At 37.2% G+C, this 18,978-nt stretch overlaps 1 protein-coding gene across 2 annotated transcripts in view; it reads left to right on the top strand.

Moving 5' to 3' along the window:
* LOC150083157 (WD repeat domain phosphoinositide-interacting protein 2-like) overlaps positions 1-18,978 on the top strand; it is a 387,374-nt gene that overhangs the window by 161,726 nt on the left and 206,670 nt on the right. For both annotated transcript variants that reach the window (XM_090377860.1, XM_090377861.1), the window contains exon 7: positions 6,116-6,223. In XM_090377860.1, coding sequence (XP_090233986.1) covers positions 6,116-6,223 — 108 coding nt within the window. The remainder of the gene's footprint in view (positions 1-6,115; positions 6,224-18,978) is intronic.

Below are 18,978 nucleotides of genomic sequence, written 5' to 3'. Positions count from 1 at the left end.
TCCACAACTGCAATTTAGATGTGTCTCTGGTTAGCATAGTAATAACTCATTCATAGTCCTTGTAGTTTTTCATTTCAGGTAAAAAAAAAAAAAAAAAAAAAAAAACCAAATCTAGCACAAAAACCACTAAAACAACAACACTGGCCATAACTAGATTGTTATGTGACAAATTTGTGTATTGCAAAATAAAACATAATGCCCTCTGACAACAATCAGAGTACGCACACACACACACCAAAATGTAAAATAAATTCACCAACACTAGAATAAAATCACTGTGATGTATATTTATATTTGAGACTAGTTTTGCTGAATATTTCATGACTATCTTTTATTTACTAATATTTCTATAAGTGTGGCATTGGTCTAAATGATACTTGGGCAGCCAGTCGCCGGGTTGATAAGAATATGTTACATTTAGTTTTAAAAATTTGCTCGTTTATTAATGAAATTTGTTAATTTTCTTGAAAAATGAATCTGTCTTCCAAATTTCATAGGCCCCTTCCATGCTTGGGCCCCAATGCAGTTGCATTGGCATAGTTACTCCACTGTGGTAGCCCAATGATGAAGCTTATTAGAGGATGGTGTTAGTGCAGTTTTTTAGTTCTGTCCTTGTGTTTGCATGGAGGATGAGCATTAGGTTGTCTGCAAAGCCAAGGCCTCTGCATGGCCAAGATCCACCATGAGAAACAACCAGAACAACGGACCAGAAAAATGCAACGGACCAGAAAAATCATAATTTAGAATTATTTGACAAAAGAAGCAAATTCAATTTTAATATTATTTATTTAACGAATTGGAACTCGAACATTTTGATCAAGGTTTATACAAATATAATCTAGACACAAATTATCCATTTCGTTAATATTAACAGCAATCAATCACTTTTCGCTTGTGCTTTAAATGATCTCTATATCAAACTTCGTAATAATGACATTCCAGTTAATTTCTTAAATTTTATTATAAAAAATCTGATTTTATTAAACAAATTCGCCAATTAACCCTAATCAAGGTGGAACATGGTTTCACCATGTTCCACCTTGATTAGGGTTAATTTGATACCTGTATAGTTGTACATTTGAATGATGGTATTTCCACTGCTTGGAAAGTGATCACACCTTATGACTTCTATTAGAATGATATTCATGTTCTTTCACTTCCTAAGTTTTTCTTTTAATTTTTTTAATTTAATATTACCAGTAATTACTTATGATCAATCTTATTTTCTCTATTTTACTTTGGACACAGAGGGCTCCCATAGTTCTTCTCTTCTGAGCAACTCCAGCATTGTTATCATAGTTCTCCCTCTGTTTACATTCCATTCTTATTAATCATATTCACATAATTGTTTATGCGAATTCATTTCTTGATTGTATTCCACCCAACTTGTTTCTGCCAAATATCATAGGTATTTAATTTTTTTCCTTTTCATATTTTATATCATATATTTCATATATCTATCACTCAAAATGTATACTACAACTAGCGGTATTAATTTCCACTTCTACTAACACTCTCACAGCCAAGGCCCTCTCTATGAGGTTGGGTACTTACACACCCAGCTTGCCTAGTATCCTTAACTCTTTTCCATCTCTTTACATCTTTCGACTTTCTGCTCTTTCCGTTGAACTATTAGTGTAATACGAGGGTGATTCGGACATTCTCACTTTTCTTATTCTTACTATCTTCGCCTCTATATTTTTAACTTCTTTTCCCTCTCTTACCTTGCATTGATTCCTTTTTCTATACCGCTACCTTGTTATTTATTATTATTTTATTTTATTTTATTTTTTATTTATTTGTTTATTTTTTTTACATACTTTTAATTTACATACTTTCAACTTAAACACACTGCGTTCTTACATACTTTCTACTCAATCTATTAATCTAAACACACTGCGTTTGCATTCTTACATACTATCGACTCAATTTATTAATCTAAACACACTGTGTTGGGGCTACCTTATTCATGTTTCTGGAGATTAATTTTTTTTTTTTTTTTTTTTCATATCTATTTCATTTTATTGGCTTCTCCATCAACATGAGTTTGCATAGAAACACAGTGTTTGGTACATGATCAGGTGTAGCCCCCTGATGAAATACCTGATCTATGTACCAATTTTTAATTTTTAAAATTTTTAATTCTTTAATTTTTATTTTTGAATTTAATTTTATAATTTTTATCTCTGTTACCCTCCCCTCTTTTTCTTTCAGCTTTTTTACATATGATTAGCCTGTTAATTCGGCATTAATTCAACCTTAATTCTACTTAATGATTTTTTTTTTTTTTTTTTTGGGTTCTTAACATTCTTTCTCTCTTATTTTTTTCTCAACTAGGCCTGGCATTTTGTAATTAATAACTTCTCCATCTATATTTACTTTTATTTCATTTTACTTTCATTTATAACACTTATTTATATACCTGTATCCTGTTTTGTTGCTGGGCGCATTCAGGTACACATACTGTTTTTCTTTTTTCTTTCTTTTTTTTTTTTCTTCTTTTCGTTTTCTTTTTCTTTTCCCTTTCACTTCTTCGTTTTCATATTTCATATATATATATGCGGAGATGGGAGAAATCCCAGGTGCCGTCTGACACGAACACACATATATATATATATATATATATATATATAAAAAACATATTCAGAATAAGTTTGCTTCTTTACATCATTATGCCATTTTAACACTAATGTTAAACCATATCAGTTTGAGTACATAAGAACTAGCACACTATAGCATGAGTAACTGATGTTCCAGAAATTCCCAAGAACAAGCAGCTGTCTTTCTCATGCATTGTGAAGTGTCAGGATCAGCTGTTTGGATTGAAGAGATCAACAGATTTGAAGAGAATTGCTATATATGGGTATAGTGCAGTGGCATGCAAACTTTGGTCTGTTACTGGCTGTGAGCAGGTGGACTCTCTTTCTCTGATAATTATGTGTGCCACTAATGAGGTACATAGGGAAAAAAAAAAAAAAAAAAAAGAGACAAGCCTGCCCATCACACTAATTCTGAAAGGTAGGGTTGTTAAAGACTATTTTTTTTTTTCTGTAGCATTTCTGGTAGGCAAGATATAAGTGATTATATAAGAGATATGATTTTAAAAAAAAATTAAAAATCTCTATCTGCCATCAGACTACCAGATAGATTTTTAATTTTGTTTTTAAATTTGCATATTTTAAAACATGCTAAGGTAAGATTTTGAGGGTAGATTAGAAATATTTTTGTGTGTCAATTTTAGTATTTTATTATTGAGAACAATAAAACAAAATGATATTTTATTTTGGGGGTCTGGGGCCACAAAAGCTTGCATGGCACTGGTGTAGCATAATACTACAACTACTTTTGATAATAGAATTTCAATCTGAGAACTCAAAGCAATTTTTGTAATGAATTTTTTTAAACTTGTCAAATGGATGGAAACCTTGACATTTTAATTGTATACTTAGCCTTTAGTGGGTAGAAGCTAAAAACAAGTTGGTCTTTTTAAAACATGGACTTAATAGCTATTTTAAATAAATTCTCACTATGTTCCACTTTCCTTGTTCTACAGTGGCAGACAAAAAAACTGCATCACTTGTGAATTTTGCAAATAATGTGTTTTGTGCTGCATTGTAGGTTGCAGAAATGTTTGAAATGCATTTGTTAAGTGGGATATATATCCCTGCAAATGAAATCCAATAAAAAACTCCACCTGATATACCTAATTGCTATAAATATCTTCCCAAAGGGTAAAATTTGTAATTGTAATTAATGGAAATATGAGAACTCATGCAAATGGCAATCATGACAACCAAACATGCATTTTATTGCATTTACATGTACAAACTGAAACGACAAGTTAACATAATAGTATTATGTACTGTAAATCCGAAAAAATAAGTCCTCAATATTTTGTTGTTCCTCCTTGAGCTGCAATTACAGCCTTGCAACAATTTGGCATAGAGTTAATCAACTTCTGGATATACAGTTGCCCAATTTCATGGTACCACACTCTTACATTGCTCTCCTGCAGCTGAATCCTACTTCTTGGCTCCTTCTGAGCAATTTTAGATGACATTATGTACCAGCAATTTTCAATATGGTTCAGATTTGGACTATTGCCAGGCCAGTCCAACACTGTAATGCCAGCATTTCTGATATATGACTGCACCGCAAAGGAGAAAAATGAGGGAAAACATTGGTGTATGTTTTAAGTCTTGTGAGACAAGAAGACAAACTCATCATTAAATCTAAATAGCATAAAACTTACCAATTTTGCTGTGTGCAAGGTGCTGAGTCCTGTTGAAAAATGCAGTTTTGGACGTCTGTGTGGTGATCCATAATAATAGGTTTCAGCACTCCTCCAAGATGTAGGTTTCTGCATTCACTGTTCTGTTAATAAACTTAATTCACCCCACCCCTTTGCTTGTTATGCATCCCCAGACCATCTGACCAGCGGGGAACTTTACAGTTGGTGTTATGCAACTATGGATCACCTTCATGTAATATCACAGCTAATGGAGAAAGCAAATGAATATAAAACACCATTATGCCTGGCATTTGTGGATTATGAAAAGGCATTTGACTCCATACAGCATAAGGCAATGTTTCGGGCACTGGAAAGACAAGGCATAGATACCCCATATATTATGATTCTGAAGAAAATATATGAGAGTGCTACCTCCTTTATTAGACTAGACAAAGACAGTAGCAAATTTAAAATCGAGAAAGGAGTTCGACAAGGAGACACAATATCTCTGAAGCTCTTTACTGCTGCCCTTGAGGAAGCTTTCAGAAGATTAGACTGGTCACAGAAAGAAGTCAATGTGAACGGAGAGTACCTAAACCATTTACGATTTGCAGATGACATTGTGGCTATAAGCCACGATCCCAAAGAATTAGAGGAAAATCTTAATCAGTTATGCACAGTTAGTAAGGATTTTGGACTAAAGATGAATATGGCTAAAACAAAAGTAATGATGAACAAGTATGCCACGGAAAGGGAAATAATGATTGAAGGAGCAGTAATTGAAAAGGTGGAGTCATATACTTATCTGGGACAAGTTATTAGCTGTAATAATGATAAATGGCTGGAAGTCAAGAGAAGAATAAATTTTGGATGGATAGCATTCAGGAAATATAGTCACATACTGAAGAGCAATATCCCAGTTTGTCTGAAACGTAAAATAATGAATCAATGTATACTCCCCACCATGACTTATGGAAGTGAAACTTGGGCACTCACCAAAAGAATGGAAGAGAAGCTGAGAACTACACAGCGAAGAATGGAACGAATTATATTGGGAATCAGACTGTTAGATAAGAAGAGAAACACATGGATTAGGCAGCAAACTGAAGTAAAGGACATTCTTATCAAAACTAAAGAACTAAAATGGTCTTGGGCAGGACACATAGCTCGAAGACATGATGACAGATGGACTAAGAAAATAACAGAATGGTATCCAAGAGGAGCTAGAAGAAAACCTGGAAGACAAAGTCGGAGATGGATAGATGAAATTCATCAGTTTGTGGGTAGTAAATGGATGGCCAGTGCTCAAATCAGAAGGAACTGGAAAGTTGCTGGAGAGGCTTTCATCCTGCAGTGGATTGAAAATGGCCGATGATGATGAGTCAGGATGGTATGCCTCCAATTTTCGTCTTCTGACGTATCATTTCCCATCCGAGCCATGCAGGTTGAATTTCGATTCATCATAAAAGATGACAGTGTCCGATTGCTCATTTGTCTTTGAAACATGCGTTTTAGCCCAAACAAGTCATTCTTCCTCATTTGTTGGGTCAACAAAGCTTCTTTTTGGGCCAATAGGCATGCAGACCACATTTTGAAAGCTGTCTTTGAATAGTTTGTGCACTTGTTTCAACACCAGAGGCCATCTCAAAGTCCAGTTTTAGATCAGGAGAACTTTTGTCTGTAAGAATTAGTTTATTCCTTTTGTTCACGTTTCAGTTTTGCCATTTTTGATAAGCATAATGTTCACTGAGAAAAACAGGTGTTCATATTTTAGATTCTGGCATAAAACAAATTTAAAATCACTCACTCGCAATTTCATATTTATTTTTAATAAAAAATATTTTAACTTATTGCAATTAATAAACTTCTGGTTTCCCTTTTTAGATGTGCAAGTATATATTCCCTGTCATTTAGTGATGATTCACAGTTTTTGTGTACATCTAGTAATACTGGTACTGTCCATATATTCAAATTAGAGGCATCAAAACAAGAGTAAGTATGGTTTCTATCATTATTTTCATGCAAATGCAGCTAATGGCTTAATGGCATAATGTTATTTATACTATTACATGATGTTTAACTTATTATATTGGCACCTCCGTAGCCAGGTGGGAAGGAGCAGCAGCAGCAGTGCGTAGCACATGCTTCTTGATTAGACCGGGGTTCGAGCCTGTCACCACGAAATACGGAGGATGCGGAAAGGTCAGGAATGACAACCCTCATATTCACAGAGCAATATGGCCTTAGTTGCTAATGCTCCTAAAAACCAAATAACAACAACAACTTATTATATTAATAAAAATTCTTTAATATTTTTATCAATTGTGCAAGCCTGGAATAACTTGTAGACCTAATATTTAATGCCTGAAATATTGATAAGTATTTTTTCCCTTTATAAGCAAATTTTATTTTGATAGATTCTGTGATTGCAAATAGATGTAAATTCTGCATTTTCATTCTTAATATAGCTTACAGTAAGACAGTTTATTTATTTATTTATTTTATTATTATTAAACCACAGACCAACTAGCTCAAATAGAGATCAACAAATAAATATAGTCACATACAGGACCACCAAATGGCGAAGCATGTACTCTTAGCACCAGCATTAGCAAAGGCATACAATGCAAGAAAGCAAGCTTATACATCATCAGCAAAAGAAAAAAAAAACCCTCCCATTTCACCCATCCATTAACTCAATATGTTTGTCTAGTTCTGCCTTGAATTTATTTGAACTGTCAACTTCCACAACAGCAGATGGAAGTTTGTTCCAGCCATCAACCACCCGCTGACTAAAGGCAAATTTCCTCACATCTATTCTACAACTATCTTTCCTCAATTTGAATTTGTGTCCCCTTACGTGCAGAATCTGAGCAAGAGGTAGAATCCCATCAGCATTGAGCTTTGTCAAGCCACTCAAGACCTTTGAACATGTTGCAGGATTGCATCTGTAGATTTGCAATAGCCTGTGCTGGGAGATTAGAATGCTGGATCTCTTGGTCCACGTAATCTCAGAGCTGTTCTACAGGAATATCTGTATGTTCATATCCGGGAATTTCCATGGCCTAGGTAGCACCCGGAAGTCACATTCATGCTCATTGAATGTGGTAGGCCTCATTAACAGCCCCCCCATACCACCACGAACAAAACATTGCTGCCACTGCCTGTTTCAGTTGAATCAGGACATCGGAGTGATCCTCTTCACAGTTTGTTGCTGTTCCCTCTCATCTACCATGTGGAATAGCAAGTAATATGATTCATCGGAAAGAGCAACTTTTTTTCCATTCAGATGCAAACTTTTTAGGCATTTCAGGCAATGCTATTCAGCATAGTGCCCTAAAGATAGCCACGGGCTTCTTCAGAACATCTGTGGTCCACAGCCTGTATATTGAGACAAATAAACCCCCCACTGCAGCTTAGATGGAAATCCTTATTGTGTAACTATGCTGCAAAAATTAAAAGTATTCCATCTCATCCCAGCTGGGAATACCTGTTTGTTCCAATATGTAGTGCTACCACCGTAAACCTAATGAAAAGTACCCTGCGGGTCTTTGTTTGCAAGAGCTCATACTCAGTAGGAACATTAACTTCAGCATATCCTCAAAGATTTGCTCCTCCTGAACTTCCCTGGATTCAATTCTCATCTCTTTGTGATAATTTCTTTCTGAGATGGGGAAAGGGCTCATTGCCAAACTACAATTTTCAGCAGCTACATGAAGTTCACACCTTAGAAAACACAGAAAAACTGCTTATTTATACTGATGACTCTAAAACAGAGGAAGCTGTAGGTGCTGCAGCAATTTCTTCTCTACTGAATGCAGTATCTATACCACAGAATTTTGTATGCAATAAAAATAGCCCTAGATAATATAAGCAACCAGCATTTTAAGCAAGTTCTGATATATACAGACTTAAGTGCAGTCACTGCCACTCAGTCTACTACTTCTCCTCACCATCCCATTCTGAAGCAGATCCGATCGAAATTATATCAATGTCAAACACCCAACCAGATGGACACCTTCTGCTCGATCTCTAGTCATGATGTCATCCCAGATAATGAATGTGTGGATCATGCTGCTAAACATCTTAACTATGGCACTTTCAGATGGCAAAAAGTGCCACTGTTTATAAATCCATTGTTAAAACAGCATGTAGGAATCAATGGTCTGAACTGTGGCAAACTGAAATCAATAATAAACTATTCCAAATTAAAAAAGAACTTCAGCTGTGGAACAACTATACAACTCACATGTTCTTGCTTATCGGAAGGAACCCTTCTCTATGTTCCTTATATCAGTTTAAACTAATAGTCAAACATATCCTAATAAAATGCCCTCAACACTCAAGTATCCGCAAATTCAGTTTTTGTTCTTTATCCAGCTTGCAGGTACCTTTTCCTTTATTACACATCCTTGGCAATAATACAGAATTTTAAGTGCTATTTCAAATGCATAAATTTATATAATTGTCTCTGATAACTGTATTATAAAAGATTCAGTCATAAATAAATCAACAAGCACAATATGTTCCAGGAGGCCCTTGTGCGAAAAAACCCTCAATGCAACAACGACAACTGTTATTCAGTATTGGGCAGGACAATCAACACCAATTAAGGAAAATTTAATACTATTTTTCAACTTTAAAAAAAAAATATATATTTCTTTCAGTTTTCCTGTTTTTAACCCAAAAATTGGTATTACAGTTATCACTCACCTAAAAGATACATTTTGATGTAAGTTCATATTCATTTAACACTTATAAAACAGTTTGTGATATTGCATTGGATTGTTCATTTGGTGCACTTTTTATGTCTAATTTTATTTGAAATCCTCCATCATATTGTAAAAATATTGAACATGAATTGGAAACAACTTCACAGCACTATGATTGCTTTTCATCGGTTTGAACACCTATATATTGAATATTATAGTCAGAAATATCCTTTAAAAACTTTGTGATTGAATGTGGAGCTAGAACTCCATTAACTATTGCTTCTGTTTTTGTATGGGTGCATGAATTTTTTGTGAAGTACAGTTGCTTGATGTACTTCATTAATCAATTTGTAGGGTTTGTGATGTTTGATTGTATGGAATATTAATGTTTCTTCTACAGCTCAAATTTATTTCATCTCTGAACTATTTTGTAATGGAAAAAAATTTACTCAGCTCTGAATTGCTGCTTATATTTGAAATATTCTTTTTATGTTGTTGTTATTTGGTTTTTAGGAGCATTAGCAACTAAGGCCATATTGCTCCGGGATATGCGGTGGTCATTCCTTGACCTTTCCGCATACTCCGTATTTGGTGGTGACGGGCTCGAACCCCGGTCTAATCAAGAAGCATGTGCTACGCACTGCTGCTCCTTCCCACCTGGCTACGGAGGCACCCCTATTCTTTTTATGTTTATTTGATTCCAAATGACACTGTAAATCAGTAGCACCTGTAGAATTTAAAAATGTATTTAGCTTCCCATGAAATTTTCCATCTATAAATGTAGGAAATTTCTTTTTTCAATTCAATATTGAAATTGCATTTTCTCTTTGGCATTTTGGCTTGGGTGTTCTTCTGGAAAAAAAAAAAAAAAAAAAACATACATTATAAAGTTATTTAAAATTAGAAGTCAGAATTTTTAGCATTTGCAATAGATGCTGAAATCATAATTTTGACAACAACAACAAAAAAAAAAAAAAAAAAAAAAAGGAAATTTTGTTGAAGAACAAAAATAATTTGTCATAGATGCAATGGACAATTAAGGTTTTGAATGGATTGAGCAAGCTCATTGCTGATGGGATTCTTCCTCTTGCTCAGACTACACATATGGTGGAGCACAAATTCAAATTGACAAAGGATGGTTACAGAATAGATGTGTAAGTTTGCCTTTATGTTGTGTAGCTTAAGTAAATTTAAGGAACTAGACAAAACCATTGGAGGAGATGGGTAGGTGAAGTGGGAAAAATTTTTTTTTTGGATGATGCTGTGTAAGCTTGCTTTCTTGCATCATTTGTCAATGCTAATACTAGTAGATGCTATTGATACTAAAAGTCCCAAAAAATAGGTGCTAAAAATTCTAATCTTTCTTTAAAATATTTAATTTTCAAAACTGCCATAATCAGTTTATGATTATTAATTTTTAAACTAAAATTGTTATATTTAAAAATAAATACTTCTATTCTCTTCCTTTGCAAAGTAATATGTGAGAAATTTAATTTCCAAATATTGAAATAAATATGTAATGTAAAATCTGTATAAATATGCAATGCAAAATCTGTATAAATATGCAATGCAAAATCTCTATAAATATGCAATGCAAAATCTCTATAAATATGCAATGCAAAATCTCTATACATATGCAATACTTTTATCAGTAAAATAATAATAAAAAATTAATAAAAAAAAACCTCTATTCTCTTCCTTATAATATGTTAGGATTCTTTTTTCCAAATATTGAAATAAATATGTAATGTGAAATCTGTATAAACATGTAATACTTTTATTGGTAAAAACTCGTACGTTCTGGAAAGTGAAAAATTGAGTGGGGGAGACAGATGGAGATAAAGAAGGTGAATGACAGAGTCTTTGAACATGGAAACAGGAAGTTAAAGGGATAGAGGGGCACCCCTGAAGGAGGAATCCATCCTTCACAGGGGAGACTGTTAAGAACAGAGAAAGATTTGTGGTGGTAGAATTCACCAGGCGAAAAGGTTGGTTTGGGAGGTGGGGAAGAGAAACGGGTAGTAAAGTCAGGGTGCCCTGTGTGGGGAATGAGATCACATTGTGGACATGCAGGGCTTCTCTGTAATTAATCCCGCGCTGGCCACGTCAGTCAACACGCTAGTGTCAACATATCCCACACTGGCCAGGTGAGCTAGTGTCAGCATATCCCATACATGCTTCAGATTAGGGGCCATGATGTCAGCAAGTGAGGGAAGGTTCCGACTGTAGTCAAATTAAAGGGGAGGCCATGTTAGAACAATACACATTCTATTGTTCAGCATTCTATTGTTCATGCATTCAGCCCAATTGCACACCATAATCATACACTTATTTATTTATTTTTTTTTATGTATTTAGGAGCAAACTGGATAACAGCATATGACTAACACTCTCTTACACATATATGTCAGGCTTACATTCATCATTATATAAACAGACAGGACACAGGTGTCACCTAAACTTTTTTATATATATAGTAACCTGATTCATTTGGTCACCATATAGTTTACACAGGTGACATGATATATATTCGCATTTATACAGCTTAACTTGCAAGAGTAGCCAATTTTTTTTTTTAATATAGCCAAACAGTTGACACTTATAGGAAATTCTCATTCATTACCTATTTTCACACACTTGTCCCATTCAATACAGTACCTAGAATAGGACAGCACCCACACAATTTTTTTTTGTCCTGCATTATTTTAAGCAGACTATTTCCCACCAGCACAAGACACATATATTGGCATATACATATATACCTACATTCCCTCACATATAGTTAAGTTTTTAGGTTTGCATAGATTTTACATATAGATAAGTTTTTTGGAAATTTTTACTGTCTTTTTGATTAATTAACATATTGCATTGTGTTTTAAAAATAGTTAAATGCTTTTAGCATTTGTTAGATTATTTTTATAGGTTAGCTAGTGATTTTATAAGTTACAACTAACTACTTGTACTGATATTTGTTGATTACAAATATCAGTACAAGTAGTTAGTTGTGATATTGTAGTGATATTTGTTGATCAGTACATTACTTGTACTGATATTTTATCGGTGTTTTGGCACAAATATCGCAGCACGTAACAAGTAGTGCAGTAAAATAGTAGGGTTTTAATTGTGATAAATAAGGAGCTTGAAAGTTCTAATCACTTGCTGGACATTTATTTTTTTTGTGTTTAGCTAAGGTATTTTTAATTTTTATCAAGGATATAACTATTTTAACATTGTGATCGTTACGGTATAGCATAAGGTATATCTTGAACTTGATGGTGTAAGGTATAACTTAAAACTAGATAGTGTAATGCATATCACTGCATTTAGGAATCTATTAGCTTAGTGTAGTATTGTCAATTAATGAATTAAATTTATTAATCTTACTAATTTTCTTGTTAAACAATTAAATTGTATTTAAATGGATATCATGACCCAGACAAGAGCAACAAAGCAACAGACTCAAAGCAGCTGGAGTGCTGTGGCTCGGGAGGAAAACCAAAGCGGGCGATTTTCCAATGCATCACAGTCTAAAAATATGTGCAATTTGTGAAATATTTGAAGACTTTTCTGGAACAGGATGTTATCTAGCCAAGCAGGATGTTTTTGTGTGTGATAAGTGCAGAGAGTGTGAAGAAATTAAGTGCCAACTCAGCATTCTAATGGGCATCTATGACAGTTTAAAGAGTAGGGTAGATGCCTTTGAAGGAATTAAAATGTGGGGGGGGCATCAAGCACTCAGCTGCCAAAACTCAATGCCAGAGCTCACTCTTGTGCATCAGACAACAGCCAAAATCTTCAAGGTGGAACACAGGAGCTAATTATTATCTGTGACTCTATTGTCAGAGAAACAGGGAATATGTTCTGCAAGAAGGATAGGTGGAATAGGACTAGGAAAGGCAGAAGTAGATGACAGTGTAGAGCAGATGTCATCTTTTAAGGGCACAGAGGTGATGTTGTTGTACATGTTGGCACTAATGATATTAAGAGTAAGAGATCTGATGACTTACTTAACAAGTACAGGACAATATTGGCAAAAGAGTCATGTATTAGGGTTAAATTTGAAAGTATCTGCAATTCTGCTGAACACGATAGAATGGAGTATGTGTCGAGAGCTTTGTCAATCAATTCGGCCCTGGTGAGAATGTTTAAGTCTTGTGGGGTAGAATTTTTCTCAGCATGGTCTAAGTGTGTTAACAGGATAGATGTTTCTACAGGGATGGAATATACTTGAATATAAGGGTTGCAAGAATATTTGATGTTGCTATTGAGGCAGTGATTGGTGGGTTGGAAAACTGCTAGCTTTTGGGGGATACATAGACTAATAGTTTAACAAGAGCCACAGGCAGAGGTGAAAATTATTATTGCATTGCTATTATTGGTACATACTGCAGAATGGAAAGCAAGGTGTCTGGGATTTCAGGCCCTGCTGTGGGCCATCATGGGGCAAATGAATACATGGACTGTGTTAGGGTAACTAAGAGTAAGAACACGTTCATGTATACTTGCATGTACACTAATTCTAGGTGCATTGTAAATAAATTTGATGAATTTGAAATACTCATTAAGTCATCGAATGTGGACATAGCAGGAATAGTGGAGAGGTGGTGTCACTCAGAAATAAGTGATACTGAATTTGAATATGGAGAGTACAATGTATACAGGATGGGCAGACAGTTCAGGAGAGATGGACTGGTTATGCTCTTAGTTAAGAAGAATATTAAATCTAAGGCAGTGCATCCAGTTAGCATGGGTAACAAACACAATGTTGAGTCAGTTTGGTGTGTGATATAAGTATTGGAAAAACAAAATTGAAAGGGGTTATAGGCCTAATGACTGTGACGAGTATACCAAACGGTTATACAGGGAAAAAGAGTGGGCCAGAGAATCAGAATTAGCATTAGTAGAGGCATATCATGTAATAAAGCAAGCATATACAGCATCAGCCAAAAAAAAAACAAAAAAAAAAAAACCACTTTCCATTTCATCCCTCCATCCTCTAAAAGTTTGTCCACTTTTTCCTTGAATTTATTTAAGCTATCACCTTCCACAACGATGGATGTAAGTTTGCTCCAGCAATCAACTACCTGCTGGCTGAAGGAAAATTTCCGCACATGTATTCTGCAACTGTCCTTCCTCAATTTGAATTTATGCCCCCATAATGGGAGATTTTAACTTTCCAGTTGTTGACTGGAATTTGTATGTTGGTTATTCACACACTAGCAAGACTTTTGTAGATTTCTTGGATGACTGTTTTCTACAGCAGCATGTTAGAGAGGTAACAAGAGGAAAATACTATTAATCTGGTTATCAGCAGTAATTCTTCATGTATTAGGAATCTGCAGGTAAAAGACCCACTGAATGGCAGTGTTCACAGTTGTACTAATGTGGAATTTAATTAAAGATATAACTACTGTTGAGGGCCCCTCAAAGTGGGCACCTGTACTTAGTGAGGGGGGCCTCCCATTGATACTGCTGCTCCTCCAGATTAGCATCACTGGGATCCAATGCCCATGGCCTAGGTTCCAGGCTAACATCATAGGAATCAGGCATGTTTGCTGTGCACTGTGACCTGTAGAAATTCAGAAAAGGGGATCCTGTTGGTTGAGGACCCCAGTTTCAACACACAACTTTGGCCCCACCTTTGACAAGATGGTGGTCCTGGATGGCCCGGCTAGGATGGCTTGGCTAGTAGGTTCACCTGAAGGCTCAACCATGTCCCTATCCACTTGGTCCGAGGGACAGGATTCAGGCTGGCGGTGGTGTGGGTATCGTGTCTGGGTAGCCCTGGCATCCCACTCCTGAGTGCATTTATTGCTTACTGGGTAGTGGGCATGCCGCTTGGGCTCCATGGTGAGTGGAGAGTCCAGACACTGAATCAATACAAAAACACTCATGAATCCTGATAAAACTATTTCTCCTGGAGCCCCAACCCTAAGTTATTATTTTCAGTCCCTAACTGAAAATAGTAACTTAGAAACAGACAATGCCACTGCAGCAAAGAAACCACAAACTGATGTTCTGTCAGGTCCCATTCCCAGATTTCTGATTGTGTATTCTAACACCGAGAAACTTATTGGAAAAATGTCACCCTTTTTCATTCAGAGGAACTTAGAGGGATTAGCAGGTTCCCCTAAATCAATTAAGAGGCTTTGTTCTGGGGACCTCTTAATTCAAACCAAAAATGACAGGCACTCTGAGTAGCTACTCCGAACAACATCAATTGTAGGAATACCAGCTACTGTCATACCACAGAACTCTAAATTCATCAAGGGGTGTCAACTCAGTTTCCTCCTTGAGGTTACTGAGAAGGAAATCCTCTTCGAACTATAATCATGGGGAGTGATAAAAGCTGTTAAAAGAATTTCTATGCATAAGGATTGGAAGTCAGTACCAACTAGAAACCTTATCCTTATTTAATCCTCCAACTTGTCTGAATTCTATTAAAGCTGGGTACATAAATTGCAATTAACTATATAGTATCAGTGTAAATACACCATAGTTAACCCATAAATTTGAACTACGTTTGTAGCGTAGAGGGCATCGTTTTAATTGTATCTCATAATGTGGTTGCCTTCACGAGATAGCTACTATTGCATTACTTCAAATAAATAATGCTTCTCTAGTAGAGAAGACTACTGTTATTTATTTTCAGCGGTACCACCACCCAGACGATCGTTTCGAAGCTGTTCGGCTTCATCATCAGTGGGCGGGCAGGTACCCAGGTAATAGTAGCTGTCTCATTGTGAAGGCAACCACATTATGAGATACAATTAAAACGATGCCCTCTATGCTACAAACGTAGTTCAAATTTATGGGTTAACTATGGTGTATTTACACCGATACTATATAGTTAATTATCAAAACCCATAAGGATTATGCCCAGTGCATTTAATTTTCCAAATAAATTGCAATATAAGGCCATGCATTCCAAACCCATTGCAATGTTTTAAATGCGAGAAATATGGGCATTCGCAGATGGCCTGTCATGGAGCACCTGCTTGTGCTCGGTGTAGTGCAAAAGATCACAGAAGCAATGCATGTACAGCCACAAAACCCATTTGTGCCAACTGTGAAGGTGAGCACCCTACATACTCAAGGGTATGCCAGAAGTGGAAACAACAAAAGCAGATACAGCGACACAAGCTAGAGCTGAATATTCCCAGGAGTTGAGAAAACTGGTAATGCCAGCAAGTAGTAATAAACCCACATATAACAAATATAGACACGTATAATTATAACCCAGTTTAATGTAAAATATATAGTAACAGGCAGTAGCTTTCGAGACTGGCGTGTCTCTTTATCAACTGAAATTCAAATACAAATAAAACGGATAAGTGCAATGAGCTGAGTGCGGCACGTTAATCATGTGCCATTGTTGTTGCATGGACATGCGCTGCTTTTACTCCACTGATCATCTAGCATTAAAACGGTTGTCTCTAGGATGGGGTATAGACGTATGCCTTTGTGGCGGTTTATTGCCTTTGGATTGTTTAATATGTTAAGTGACTCTAGCCATAGGTGGTGGCGAAAGTGTCGTGAGTGGTCTACTATTTCAAAGTCACGTTTGGGATCAAGATCGTGGTTGGTGGCCCAAAAATGTTCCGCGACTGCGGACTGGTCAGTTTTGGCAAGCCGGATTGCTCTGTCATGTTCCGTAAGGCGATCTTGGAGACGCCTTGATGTTTCTCCTATGTAACAACTGTCACAGTCTCTACAGGTGATGCGATATACTACATTGCTGCGTAAGACAGGTGTGACAGGGGTCTTCACACTGGAGACAAGTGAACGTAGGTTCCTGCAGGGTAACTGCACGCATTTGATGTTGTAATTTCTAAGGACCTTCAAGTCCGTCCTGACACGCCTGGATAATAGGGAATGTAGGCGGACGATATACCGTCTTGGTTCGGTGGTCTTGGTAATCCATAGAATTGCGGTAGTTGGCAGCCAGTAGCACGTAGAAGACGCTGAGTTGTAGTCGAGATCTTCTTATCTTTAAACCATGTGTGGACGAGTTTATTGACATGTGTCTCTAGATGTTTCGAGGCCTTAATGGGTGGATCAGATAGAGGTTCATATACGTTTGGGTCTAGTAGTAGGGCCAGGGCTTTCTCTCGGTGGGTTGATCGGTCTAATACAACGGTCCGGCGCCCTTTATCAGCAGGAAGTACGACGGTGGAGTTGTCTTTTCTTATAGATGATAGGGCGGCATGTTGATGATGGTTAAGGTTTGAGTAAGTTTGCTGAGTGCTGCGGAGGATTGTGGCAGTCCTGAAATGTTGTGGCAGTCCTCCATTTTCGTACTTACTGCTGATAAAGGGCGCCGGACCGTTGTATTAGACCGATCAACCTACCGAGAGAAAGCACTGGCCCTACTACTAGACCCAAACGTATATGAACCTCTATCTGATCCACCCATTAAGGTCTTGAAATGTCTAGAGACACATGTCAATAAACTCGTCCACACATGGTTTAAAGATAAGAAGATCTCGACTACAACTCAACATCTTCCACGTGCTACTGGCTGCCAACTACCGCAATTCTATGGATTACCAAAGATCCACAAACCGGGTATTCCCCTCAGACCAATAGTGTCGTGCTGTAGTGCCCCAACGTATGAACTGTCCAAGCAATATCACGCGCCTCCTCTCGCCTCTTGCAGGAAATACCTCACACATCGTTAAAAATAGCAGTGAATTCATCCACCTCATTAAGGACCTTTCAATCCCCGACAACACCGTCATGGCATCATTTGATGTGATTTCTTTATTCACTTCAATTCCCATCCAACAGGCTGTGCACTGCGCAAGAAGGCTCCTCGAGAACGACTTAAGCCTCCAATCCAGGACATCACTATCCACTGATGACATCTGTACCACCCTCAACATATGCTTATCAAGCAGCATCTTCACTTTTGAGGATTCAGTCTATCAGCAGGTACGTGGCACTGCTATGGATGCCCCTGTTAGTTCCGTAGTAGCCACCATCGCCATGGAAGATCTGGAGGAGCAGATACACTGGAACCCACCTACACCTATTACAACATGGTGTAGATACGTTGACGATATTTTTACTGTAATACCACGTGGCTCTGAAACAGCACTACTGGAATACCTCAACTCCCTATCTAATTTCATCAAGTTTACTATAGAGTTAGAGGCCAACGATGCGTTCCCGTTCCTGGATGTCCTAGTGCATCGCGTAGGCCCACATCTAGAGACTTCAGTATACCGCAAACCTATGTGGTGCAGACAATTCACTAACTACAGATCCGGCCATGCACCAAGTCATCTCAATGCACTTCCCGCACCCTATTCTCCAGGACTTGGAGCCATTCCAGCACTGATACAATTAGGCGTAACGAGATCTCCCGTGTGAAGGCGGACCTAACCAAATGTGGTTATCCATCCCATGTGCTAAGCAGGTGCCTATTACAGGCACAAGAACTCACATCCCACCCAAGACCACCGAACCAAGACGGTATATCGTCCGCCTACATTCCCTATTATCCAGGCGTGTCAGGACGGATCTCGAAGGTCCTTAGAAATTACAACATCAAATGCGTGCAGTTACCCTGCAGGAACTTACGTTCACTTGTCTCCAGTGTGAAGACCCCTGTCACACCTGTCTTATGCAGCAATGTAGTATATCGCATCACCTGTAGAGACTGTGACAGTTGCTACATAGGAGACATATCAAGGCGTCTCCAAGATCGCCTTACGGAACATGACAGAGCAATCTGGCTTGCCAAAACTGACCAGTCCGTAGTCGCGGAACATTTTTGGGCCACCAACCACGATCTTGATCCCAAACGTGACTTTGAAATAGTAGACCACCCATGACACTTTCGCCACCGCCTATGGCTAGAGTCACTTAACATATTAAACAATCCAAAGGCAATAAACTGCCACAAAGGCATACGTCTACACCCCATCCTAGAGACAACCGTTTTAATGCTAGATGATCAGTGGAATAAAAGCGGCTCATGTCCGTGCAACAACAATGGCACATGATTAACGTGCCTCACTGCTCATTGCA

This window comes from Mastigoproctus giganteus, chromosome 7, assembly GCF_048544385.1.
Source record: "Mastigoproctus giganteus isolate SK-2022 chromosome 7, ASM4854438v1, whole genome shotgun sequence".
Classification (NCBI taxonomy): domain Eukaryota; kingdom Metazoa; phylum Arthropoda; class Arachnida; order Uropygi; family Thelyphonidae; genus Mastigoproctus; species Mastigoproctus giganteus.
The sequence above is the reverse complement of the archived record's forward strand: the minus strand, read 5'-3'. Positions and strand labels throughout refer to the sequence as shown.